At 37.2% G+C, this 12,738-nt stretch overlaps 2 protein-coding genes across 4 annotated transcripts in view; both read left to right on the plus strand.

Annotated features, from left to right (window-relative positions):
• LOC111457932 (nuclear pore complex protein NUP1-like) overlaps positions 1–3,394 on the plus strand; it is a 9,167-nt gene extending 5,773 nt beyond the window's left edge. Inside the window, exons 8-9 of the mRNA XM_023100386.1 lie at positions 50–711; positions 1,516–3,394. Of these exons, the coding sequence (XP_022956154.1) occupies positions 50–711; positions 1,516–2,950 (2,097 nt within the window). The 3' untranslated portion in view covers positions 2,951–3,394. The remainder of the gene's footprint in view (positions 1–49; positions 712–1,515) is intronic.
• Positions 3,395–6,000: 2,606 nt separating this feature from the next.
• Positions 6,001–11,738, plus strand: LOC111461937. 3 transcript variants are annotated; one of them, XM_023105599.1, is made up of 2 exons: positions 6,001–7,340; positions 11,330–11,738. In XM_023105599.1, exon 1 carries the CDS (start codon positions 6,227–6,229, stop codon positions 7,310–7,312), a length of 1,086 nt encoding a protein of 361 aa, XP_022961367.1. In that variant the 5' UTR covers positions 6,001–6,226; the 3' UTR covers positions 7,313–7,340; positions 11,330–11,738. The 3 variants fall into 3 exon arrangements, with proteins under 3 accessions (XP_022961367.1, XP_022961360.1, XP_022961358.1); XM_023105592.1 differs by having other exon boundaries at positions 6,007–7,340; positions 11,383–11,738; XM_023105590.1 differs by having other exon boundaries at positions 6,009–7,340; positions 11,370–11,738.
• The last annotated feature ends 1,000 nt before the right edge of the window (positions 11,739–12,738 follow it).

Here is a 12,738-nt window from a genome sequence, read left to right on the forward strand (position 1 = left end):
CCCCCCCCCAATTTGCAATATTTACGGGTCGTCTGTCTCCTTTTGTTAGGATTTTGTAGATATTGATGAAGAAGGATGTTCTAATGGGCCAGTGACTGATATATCGTTTGATAGGCGAGAAAAAATGGATGCCTCATTAGTGGCAATGAGCAAGCCGAGTGATACTGAAGCCATCACAGTAGATAAGCCTCAGGCTTCAGCTGAGGTTAAACCATCCACTGTATCTGAACTGAACAAAATAAATGGCCAGAGAAAATCTGATGTTCCTGTGACTGCTGAGAAGAGCCCCATCTTTTCCTTTGCTACAGCATCTCCACCTAGCATTACAACCAATGCAAAAGATCCTGAATCAACCTTGAGACCTGAAAAAAATATTTCACCTGAGGCACCAAAGCCCGCTAATGCTCCTATATTTGGCTTTGGAGATAAGCTACCATCACAGAAGGAATCATTTTCTTCTGCTCCCACCTTTGCGTTTGGAAACAAGTTTGCCCCCTCAACGAATGAACAAAATGCTGTTCCTGTTGCAACTTCTGAAAGCAATGTTGCACCAGGAAAAGCTACATTTCCTATTCCTGCAAATGCTGCCACAGAAAATGGAAATAAGAATACAGGGTCACCGTTTAAATTTGCATCGCCTTTAGTCAATGAAAAAGAAAGTGCTAAAGTGGGCAGCTCTTCGGTTTTTAAAGCCGAGAGTAATAGCAGCAGGTCAGTTTGATACTTTCGTTGTTTACCTTGGACTTGGAGAATGTTTGCTTTGTTTATACTTCTATCCATAGGGTTATGTTTCAATATTTAGTTTTTATGTGAAATGCATGATAAATGGGATTTTAATTATTTTGTGAAAACCTAGATATCTATTATCTACAACCCATATAGACTCCAACGAGGCCCCACTTACTATCTTAGATTTTGGCTTTATAGTACTTGCTATCTATTAAAGTACTCTGAATGATGTTCAAGAAGTACATTATTCTATCTAATGCAGTTGTCCCGAGGATTTCGAAACTATGGCCAGTCCTTGATTTCTACCACCATTTAAGCTTTTTGACTTTTCGATGACTGAATCTTTCCCTCTTTTGTGTTTGAGCTTTTGTGAGGACGGCACATACATGAATTTATATGAAGCTAATTGATTCTGTTGCATTTTTAAAGTTTGTAATCATCAATGGATGAAGCTGTATTCTTGTCGTTATTTTTCCTTAACTTATTCAAGAAATTACTTTGGTTTATCATTTTAGATTCTGTTAACAACTTTGTATCGTAGTTTTTTCGTTTTTTTAACAAGATTATATGTTTTTTGCGGGCTGAGAAAAGCGTTGTGCATCATAATCGACGTGTTTGTGCTTTGTATGGGCTTAGGACACTATGAAAAATTCGCATTCTTTTAATTGGAATTTCCCTCTTTCACCTCCCAAGATCTGGTCGCCTAGTCTGTTTCTAGGTTGTTGATACTCGTGATGCTTTATGAAAATTACTAGTGACTAATGTTTTAGACGGTTTTTATTGCAGCATCCTGTCATTTGGAGTTCCAAAAGAGTCCATGTCAGACAAAGCTGGTGATAAGAGTTTGAGTGCCGGTCTCTCGGTTGGTACATCTGAGAATTTGTTTTCGTCATCTGTCTCGACATCGACATCAGCTCCCAGCTTATTTTCCTTCAGCTCCCCTAGCACTAATTCAAATCTTAATAATGGATCTCTTGTTTCTACCCCATCTATATTTTCCTCCCCAGCCACCACCTTTTCGAATAATATAACAAATCAAAATCCATCCATCAAACCGTCCCTCACTACTGCCCCTAGCAACAGCGAACCCGCCACCACTACTAGCCTTTCTATGCCTTCTCCTGTGCCATCTTTTTCAGCTGCACCTATTTTCAAATTTGGGAGCCCTAGTGTTCCTTCATCTTCCGCTCCAGCTCTATCAGCAGCGGAAACCAAGACCAAGCAAGAGACAACCTTTGGTAATTTAAGTGGCATTCCTCCAAGCGACACGTCTGCTGCTAAAGTATCTAGTACTGGAGGCAGCGTTTTTCAATTCGGAGCTGCAGCTACTACAGATTCTAATAAACGACCAGAAAATTCGACTTCTGCTCCAGGCAATGTCCCTACATTTGGTGCTCCGGTTTTTCCTGCTAATAGTGGGGTTGCATCTTCTACTCAGAGTACACCTGTTTTGCCATTCAGTTCATCATCTACATCATTTGGTTTGGCTGCGAATACGGGTTTGTCTTCTGGCAGTTCTCTGTTTGGTTCTTCAGCTCCAGCGTCGAATTTGTTCTCTTCTGGCACGACGTTTGGGCTTACTGGTACAAGTTCTTCTGCTAATAATTCTGTCAGCTCGGGTGCTGGTACCAGCTCTAGCTTCTTTAACTGGCAGACATCCTCCACGCCATCATTTTCCACTGGATTCAGCTCAACTCCAACTGGAGGGTTCCCTTTTGGTCTTTCATCTTCTTCCGCTGCTTCTAATAGTTCACCTATGCTCTTTGGGTCATCAACAACTAGTGCATCGACAACGTCAATGTTCTCATTTACTTCCGCTGCGTCGTCACAGCCTGCTTTCAGTAATTCTAATCATGGCTTCACTTTTGGTTCAACACCCCCTGCCAATAATGATCAAGCAAATATGGAGGATAGCATGGCTGAGGATACCGTCCAGGCAGTCACGCTGCCTACGCCTACTTTTGGGCAACAGCCCCTTACACCACCTCCATCATCAGGGTTTATGTTTGGTTCAGCGGCCCCTCCTCCGGTAGCAGCAAGTCCTTTCCAGTTCGGCAGCCAGCAAAATGCACCTACCCCACAAAATCCCTCTCCATTTCATGCTTCTGGTAGCTTAGACTTCAATGCCAGTGCTGGAGGGAGCTTCTCATTAGGCGCGGGTGGCGGTGACAAAGCGAACCGAAAATACGTGAAAGTTAAAAGCAAATCACGAAAGAAGTAGGAGCAATCGAGAGAGAAGGTATTATTCGTTTCTTTTTGTGTTTGTATACCCCAGTTATTTTTCATCTAGGAAAAAGTTATATTTCCATCACCGTCACGAACATCGGTTGGATTGAGGAGGGGTGGAGGGAGCGGGATATCATTTGTCACCTGGATTGTTTGATTTCGACATAATACGAGGAAACGTCGAAGCCAAGAATTGTTGGTTGTGTTTTCTCATTTAAGTGGCAAATTATTTTGTGGTTTTGTTGTTGGTAGCACAAGTTCACAAATTTTGTATTAGGTTTAGCAAAGTGGAAGAACACTCCTTGTACTGTAATAGTAAGTAGTAGTCTGTGAATGTTTCAGGTAAAACATCAACCCTGTGCTATGGACTCAGTTTTCCTGTAATTTGTTATTTGTTGTAACATAAGAAAAGGGAAATATATGCTGTTGTTCAAGGAAGCATCATTTGTTTCTCTTCCCCCTCCCTCTTTGACTTTCGTTCTATTTGCTACTTAGATCATCTACAATCACTTGAATTTCAGGACGTTTTTTTGACTAGTTGGCTATGTAAAAAGAGAGTGGCCTGAAGGGGCTCTCGAGAATCACGAAAGAACGTGGATTGGGAAATTGAGATACGCAGGTCGGAAAGTTGACTATGATCCAACTATTGTCAAGTTGACTGATGGATTATTTTGTTAGAGTCGACTAGTTGGCTACGTAAAAAGAGAGTGGGCTGAAGGAGAATCATGAAATGACTATGTTTGCATAAGATATTAGTAATCCATTGTGACTTGTGACGGATTGATGGTTGAGTTTTATGAGATAATTTTTTAAAAAATAAAAAAATGAACAACTTCACGTACCAACTTAATCCGGAAATAGAAGATTGGGTCAGGTTAGGTAGTGAACCCTATGATCCAAAAAAAGTTCTCGCTGCAACGTTCATAGAGATTACAAAATGGTTAGATAAACCGTTCATTACAAAATGGTTTGCTGACGAAAGAAAAATAAACCGTTCATGTGTAGATATGTGAACAGAGTATTTTATACTATGAGTTCGTATAAGACTGTTTTTTTTTTTATAAATTCGTTAATTAAAAAAATTAATATTTCAAAACATAATCATTTTCTCATAGACGTAGGTAACTATAACTCAATAATGGAATTAGTTTATAATATAAATATTCTTAATTTATTTATTTTTATTTATTTAGTAAAAGGAATATTAAACAAGAAAATAAGTTTAATATTCGTTTGACTAGACAAGACCAAAACTAAAAACAACCTTATTTTAAACAATTTCAGTATAAAACGTGTCACACATAAAATAGTATTAAAATGATAATAAATAAATAAAACATTCCAAATATTATTGTTTTTTTATGTTAGATGTTTTTTAGTCACATTAAAATATTATATGGTAAGTTGAGGGTTTTTAATATTTTTCTATTTAAATTTAAATATTTAATTTTATGTAATTTAATGTTTTGCTTAGTAATTAAAATATGACCCAGATTTAAATAAGAAAATAAAAAATAAAAAACTTAAATTCATTTATGTTTTAACCGTAAATACCATTTTTAATCAGTTTTTCATTATATTTATAAATAAAGAAATAAAATTTACCGTTATTTATTATTACGTTTTTATAAGAAAGTAAAAATAAAAATTACCATTTACAAATATATTTCGTTTTTTGTTACAAATAAAATTAATATTTTACCAGTTACCCCTCTAATTAATTTTAGGTTTATAAGCATAATTAATATTCATAATTTATATATTCCTTTTTGTAAAATTAATATTCATTTATATACATACAAAAACTTAAATAAATATATTTATTTTTATAATACAAATTTTCATGACATTATTTAAACAAACTTTGAAAACATTTATTTAAAATCTTATTTATTATTAATTAATTTTAACAAAAGTAACTGTAAAAATATTTAAAAATTTACTAATTTTAATAAAAGTGTAAACATGAAATTAAACAAATAATAATAATAATAATAATACTTACGAGAATTTCTTAAACCATTTTTTATAAAATAAAAAATGGTTTTATTGAAGTTTAAAACAATTTGTTATTGTCACAAAATTTAAAGAAATTAAATTATGAAAATTAAAAAAAAAGTCATAAATAATAAAAACTATTGAAAATAATGTTTCGAATATTTTGAATGCGAATGAGTTGAGTTGAAATTTTTTTTTAGTGAACAGAAAAAACTCGAAAAAAGTTCACAATCCAACCAATTATCAGGTTGATCCGACCAAAAATGTCAAACCATCAAACCAAATTGAATTCTCGATCTAACCCAACCCAAATAAAAGTACACTTAATTCAGTCCTACTTTAGTTTGAGTTGGACTGTGACGTCTCACATTAGTTGGGGAGGATAACAAAACACCATTTATAAAGGTGTGGAAACCTTCGGGACGCATTTTAGAGCTTTGAGTGGGAAGCCCAAAAAGCCTATATGGATCTGGACAGTTACAAATGGTATTAGAGTCTAACACGAGGCGATGTCACCTTGAACGGGGGTGGATTTGGTGGAAAGCCCAAAAATGATAGTATATAGATATGGACAGTTACAAATGGTATCAGAGCCAAACACGAGGCGGTGTGACCCGAAGGCGGGTGGATTTGGTGGAAAGCCCAAAAAGGATACTACATGGATATGGGCAATTAGAAATGGTATCAGAGCCAAACACAGGGCGGTGACCCTGAAGGAGGTGGATTTGGTGGCGATAACTGTGGATCTAGACCGTTACAAATGGTATCAGAGCCAGAAACGAGGCAGTGTGGCGATTTGGTGACGGTCCCATATCGATTGGAGGAAGTAAAGAGTGCCGGTTCTATAATATATATATCCTCATTTTAGGGTATATATATATATATATATATAAGTAAAGAGTGCCGGTTCTATAATATATATATCCTCATTTTAGGGTATATATATATATATATATATATACCCTAAAATGAGGATAGAATTTGATGGGCAATATATAAAAGTGAAGGTCCACTTCCCATTTTTGTTTGCTTGCTTCTCACTTCTTCTTCTTCTTCTTCTTCTTCTTATTTTTTCACTTCCACCACTTGCCACTCTTTTTCTTTCACTTTCCCACTCATTTTCTCTCATTTTCTCTCATTTTCCCACTTGCCAAACACCAAGAACACCCATGTGACCAAAATCCATCACTTCTCCTTCACACTGTTGAACCAGAAAGCTAGCAAGGAAGCCCAAATCTCTGTTTCTCTCTGTTTTTGGTGCTGTTGGTTGGCCATGGTTTCATCCCCATTTCTTCTTCCGTTGGCTCTTCTTCTTTCTTTTACTCTTCTCTTCGTCTTCCCTCTTAACCAATCCCATTTCTCCTTCTTCGGCGACCTTCAGGACATTGCTCTCTTCCACAGGGCCACTATTCGGACTTCACATCTCGTCGTCGTCGGCAGCAGCAGCGGCAGCGGCAGCGGCGGTGGTGTTTCTTCCGTCTCGCGGTTAGGTATCACTTCAAACCCTAAACCCAAGATTGCGTTTCTCTTTCTGACAAATTCCGATCTCTTTTTCGCCCCGTTGTGGGAACGCTTCTTCCGTGGCCATGGATTGCGTTACAATATCTACATCCACGCTGATCCTTCCGTCGAATTAAACCAACCCGGCGGCGTTTTCGATGGCAGATTCATTCCGGCGAGGAGGACTGAGCGAGCGTCACCGACTCTCATCACTGCCGCTCGTAGACTCCTTGCTCACGCCGTCATCGATGACCCTCTGAACCTCTACTTTGCCCTAGTTTCTCAACGATGTATACCTATTCATTCATTTGATTTCATGTACAATTTCTTGTTTAAAAACTCAGTCACTTCCCTCCGATCTTTTTCTTCGAAATCTACTTATAAAAGCTACATCGAAATCCTCTCCGATGAGCCGAATCTGTACGAGCGGTACATCGCTAGGGGAGCCACCGCAATGCTTCCTGAAGTGCCGTTCGAGCGATTCAGGGTTGGATCTCAGTTCTTCATTCTGACTCGAAATCACGCAGTGCTGGTGGTGAAAGAGAGAAAACTATGGAGGAAGTTCAAGCTTCCGTGCTTGGGCGAGGAGCCGTGTTATCCTGAGGAGCATTACTTTCCGACATTGTTGTCCATGGAGGATCCGCAAGGTTGCAGTCACTACACGCTAACTAGGGTTAATTGGACGGGATGTTGGGATGGGCATCCTCACTTGTACTCGCCGGAGGAAGTCTCGCCGGCGCTCATAAAAACTCTGAGGCAGTCAAATTCGAGCTACTCTTTTTTCTTTGCCAGGAAGTTCTCGCCGGAAGCATTGACGCCGTTGATGGAAATCGCCGATGACGTCATTTTCCGGGACTGAAGGGATTGCCGGCTCGTTCCTCTTACTGGTAAGCATTCTTCATCCTTCTTCACAATTACGTTATACATATATCAGCTTGTGATTAAATTTTGTTTAAGGTTCAAACACGAATTCTGAACTTTACTTTGGATAGTAATCATCATTAAAAAAACAATCACTGATTTGGTTTCATAGAATATAGAATAAATAATCTGTGGGTCGTGTTAGTTTGGAATCTAGATTTATTTTATTGATTTCGTGGATTTAATTTTGTATTTTGGTATGGTTTCATTGAACGATCTGGTTTGACCTTATATCAAATTGTCAAGAAATCTGGGCTTGAATTTAGCTAATAGTATTTTTTTTTTAGTAAAACCCTGAATTTTGAAGCTCTGAATCGATTGAATCTGAGTTGTTTCCATTGATTTGAGTTATGGATATTGGTGGGTTGGTTTATTCTGAAAATAGCCTGTTGATTTGTTAGTCTCTGTTTAGGTTCATTCATGTTTTTTATTGAACTTGAAAATATTTGAGGATTAGAATGCATAAATTTCCCATTAGAATGATACCGACGGAATTTTTTAAATCTACAAATAATTCAGAGGAAGGGACAAAGTTTGACTACAAACTTGCTAGAATTGAAAGGTTTCATTAAGGTTTTGGAGAAATTTCAGCAAGGGAATCTTTTTGGTTTTAGAAAAAACCAAAAAATCCTTTTCAATTATACGACGAAAAGGATAAAATAAGATAGCATGTTTTGATTTGTGGCCAAGAAGGTTCATATAAGTAACGAGGAGTTTAGAGGGGAATGAGTTTAAGTTGTGGTGGCCAGCTACTTTAAGGTTTAATATCTTACAAATTGTCTGTGTACCAAAATGATGAATCAAAAAGTTGTCCAGTGGGAATAATCATGATGCTTGCAAGCTTGTTTGAACATTTCATGGAATCGGTTGTTTCTCTGATTTTAGATGGTGAACAAGTGAGCGTTGAGTTATGAACTTAAGCATAATTCAACTGGTTAAAGTATATTTGTTGTATCTAAAAACTCCCCACCCAACAAGTGAGAGGGGTGGAATGATAATTCAAAATAGGAAAGTTCTTTTTTATAATTAAATGTTTTTAGAGATTAACTTAAGCGTAGTTTAACAAACGGTAAAGAATTGCCATCTCCTAGCAAGTGAGCTCATGAAGAAAAGAAAAATTGTAAGGTCATCTCCCCTTGCTAAATATCATCTTGTAAAGATTAGTTGATGTTGATGTTGATGTAGATGTAGATTAGGATGGCTAACGCTAACCACACACCCATTGATAGATACAAATAAAATACTAAAAAAGAAAAGGGAAAGAGTCAATGAATTGGGTGGAGTAGGTCAGCAGGGTATATGCCCACCATTTTGTCGTATTCTGAGCCTCACAAAACCCAATAAACCGCGTTAGTGGCCCGTGGGATTGCACGCCACTACAGGTGCAGGGTATGTTATGTTTATTAATGGTAGGTCCCAACCCCCAAGTGGCGTCTCATTGATGTTCGTTTCTTTTTGAATGTTTAGAGGAATATTAAAATGGAAACATTTTAGATTAAATTAGAGATTTGGTTCATATATTATAATTTAGTTTAGTTATATTTTAACTGATGTTCTACCTGCTACTACTGCTTCTGCTTGTGCTCATAGTTTAGCTTAGTTTAGTTAAATTAGAGATTTGGTTCATATATTATAATTTAGTTTCTTAATGTTTTCTTGGGTTTCTACATAGCTCATGTGATCATTGCATTTTCAGTGCAACTCTATTACTCCACTGGCTTTCTGCTTCTTTTTTTTTTTTTTTTTTTTTTTTTTTTTTTTTTGTAGCATTTGTTTATCTTTCTTCAATTAAATTCTTGGCCAACTTACTACGTGATTATGGCTGTGCTAACTGCTCAATCGAAATCAAGATTGATTATTTTGGAACATACATATAAAAAAAGAACACACACATTGTAACAGGACACTTTTCTTTGCTCTAGAGAGAAGTTAGCTACTCAATCTGCTATAACCTCCTTTATATGACATTGTAGATGACCACCCTGATTTGAGTAATTACAGCAGAAGTATAGTTTGAGGAAAATATTAGAGTGCTCTCCAACAAGATCCATGATATATAGGCATTCCTAGATCTGTGACGAAGATGAAATCCAAGTAATAAGGATATTCAATAAGAGAATCGAAGTTTCTCTATCTAAAAACAAGCAGTTGGAACCAAGGGTGTGTAGAGAAGGGATTCAAAGAAGACCAATAATGGAGATCAGGAAAAAGAAGATGGGGGGGGGGGGGGGGGNGAGAGATTTCTCCATCCATAGTCCTCTACGAAACGAACATCCCATCTCCCGTAACAAAAAAACATCATGGATTTAGAGAAGGGAGAAAAAACCAAAAGAACTAGCCTTATGGTTTAAATAATAGTACCCTCTCTTGCTTATTTGAGTTTATATGTCTCTCTTGATAATCATGCGTATTCAATCACACTCATAAGCTATTTCATATCACTAGCTAGTTGTTCTGTAATATTATTATGACACAGGTAGAAGACTGAGTTGCACGCTTTCCCTTAACTAGGGTCTAGAGTCATAGCTTGGCCGTCAAAGCATTTGGTTCAAATTCTCATTCCATATTTGTTACACTAAAAAAGAAGGAAAAAAAAACGTGTTTAGTATTTTTCCACGAAATTAAGAGCGTTTATCTTCTTCAACGAAAACCTCTCTCTAGGGATGTGAGATGAAAGATAATTTACTTTGTTTGAGATCAATATCTACTTCCTTCGTTAGTTAGTCTTAAATAGGAAAAGATCGTTCTTTTTGTAGGAAGGCCTTGAAGAATGTGAAAGATCTTAAGCTTGTTAGGTGGGAAGTAATAATCTTGCCCTCCTGATTAAGTGGGCGTGGTGCCCCTTGTGGCAATATGATGATTATAGTATGAGCGAGTATTGTTGCCAAATTACCCTTCATTCTCCTTTAAATATAAAATTCCGTAAGAGTAACACTCTCAATTGGACACTTGAGCAAAGATTTGGGTTTCAGTTGTGTATTTTGTGCAAGAGTTGGAAGGCTTGGTTAGATCTTAAAAATTTGAGGTTGATTTCTTGAAATGCTGGGTATTGGTTTGCCTCCAAATGGAGGTTGCTAGGATATTACGGCGAAGAAGCTTATATCTTTCCTCCCTTCTGTAATGACTGCCAGAATATTAGCTACCAAATTTCTTACTACAGTAATAATAGAATCGGTAGAGAGAGGTCTAAGGGAGAAGTTTAAAATGTGGTTTACTTCATTGCCCCATTTCCTGTAATAATCCACTGTTTTTTTTTTACTATCATGGCTCCACAAACACTTGAGTTGTCCAAAGATGGAGATAATGAGCTGCTCCGACTTCTGGGATGAGTTTGCTTCAAAGTCTTTTTTGTAGTCATCCGCTGTTTTTGGTTATTAGGTATGAGATCCCACATTGGTTGGGGAGGAAAACGAAGCACTCTTTATGAGGGTGTAGAAACTTCTCCTTAGTAGATGCATTTTAAAAACTGAGGGGAAGCCCGAAAGGGAAAACTCAAAGAAGACAATATGGACTAGTGGTGGGCTTGGGCTGTTACATTGAGAGTCATTTTATGTTATTCCTGTTGCTTCCGTCTCTTGACTCCTCTGTTACGGCCCTTTTTTTCTTTGGCTTCTAAATGACATTCCTCTTGTTCGGATGTTTATTCATCTTAAATATGGCTATTGTAACGCCAAAAAAAAAGTACTCTCAACTATTACTGTCCTTGGATTGTTGGGAGATCTGCAAATTCATTGCTTGTTTGCTATTTGCTACTACTCAATGTTTTAAACCGCTACGTGAATGATCGATGATCATATGTTAATCTTTAATGTTTATGGTCATAACGACTGCGCATTAGATGATGTTTGTTGTCAAAACATCCATTGTGGAATGTATATGTATTACACTGAGCTTTGCTTTGGCATGTTGAACAATCTTCTGAAATACCTGTTCTATTGTTACTTCACTTGGTTAGCCTAGTTTACATAAAACGAAATGATTAAACCCGGTCTCAGTGCACGGTGGCAGGGTCCTGTGAAGCAAAAATTATTCAACATGACCGTCACAACTTAGGAAAGCAAGCACGGTTTTACTTTTTGATACCTGTAAATGGTGTTGAAGTGTGGAAAGAAGCCGCGAAACTCAACCCCAACGTGAGTTCCTTACAATTATATAGGTTCCAGTGAGTGTGTGTGTGTCTGCTTCTGTATAGTTCTTAGTTCGTAGCTTACAAGTTGAAGAAATGTACATGTTTTTTTCCCTTTTAGTTGGTTTGAAATGTAAATGGGAGGGGGAGAGAGTGTTTGATGAATCTGTGGAGTGATGGAGGGCGGCAAAGGATAAGAGCAGTGTGAAGAAATAAATCACTGCCTTTTGGTCTCTGTCTCTTGTGCTTTGGTCTCTGTCTCTTGTGCTTTGGTCTCTGTATATCAAAATTTTAATTTTTAGTTGGATTTACATTTATGGGCTTTCAATATTTTGGAGAGAAATATAGTCTTCTAAATATTTATAAATAAAAATAAAAAATGAAAAAATCATTATAAATGGGCTTTGCAAAATACAAAACAAAAGCCCATTACTTGTGCAATTTTTTCATATCGAGTACAAAAGACTATGCTCACCTACGACTAATGTACTTGCATTACTGAACGATTGGATCCCTTATGCAATTTGTTCATATCGAGTGTACAAAATGATGCTCGTGTACTTACATCATGTAATGGTCTAGCTTCGTTGCTAGCACATATTGTCCTCTTTGGGCTTTTCGCTTTAAAATGCATTTGTTAAGAGAAGGTTTTCATATCCTCATAAAGGGGTGTTTTGTTCTCCTCTCTAACCGATGTGGGACATCACAATCCACCCCCCCTTTGGGGTCTAACGTCCTCGTTGGCACTCTTTCCTTTCTCCAATTGTGATACTCAAATCCATCCTCTTTGGGGCCAGCGTTCGTGTCTACCCCCTTTAGGGAACAACCTCCTACATAGTCCGATGTCTAGCTCTGATACCATTTGTAACGGTCTAGATCCACCGCTAGCAGATATTGTCCTCTTTGGGCTTCCCCTCAAGGCTTTAAAATGCGTCTGCTAAGAGAAGGTTTTCATACCCTTAAAAATGATGTTTTGTTCTCCTCCCCAACTAACGTGGGACATCACAATCAGTTCTCTTATACAACTTTTTCATGTTGAGTATACAAAATGATTAGGACAAACATAAATGACAGATGACGACAAATCGTTTTATAGATACAAAGTGTAGCATCTTATGTTCATATTCGATCAATGGCGAGAAACCCGAAAAGATGATAGCGTATTGCATATGACTCGTCCGTTGGGACCATGAAATCCATCGGAAAAAGAAAGTAAAAAAAAAAAAAAAAAAAAAAAA

Source organism: Cucurbita moschata, unplaced genomic scaffold, assembly GCF_002738365.1.
Source record: "Cucurbita moschata cultivar Rifu unplaced genomic scaffold, Cmos_1.0 Cmo_Scf00002, whole genome shotgun sequence".
NCBI classification, from domain to species: Eukaryota; Viridiplantae; Streptophyta; class Magnoliopsida; order Cucurbitales; family Cucurbitaceae; genus Cucurbita; species Cucurbita moschata.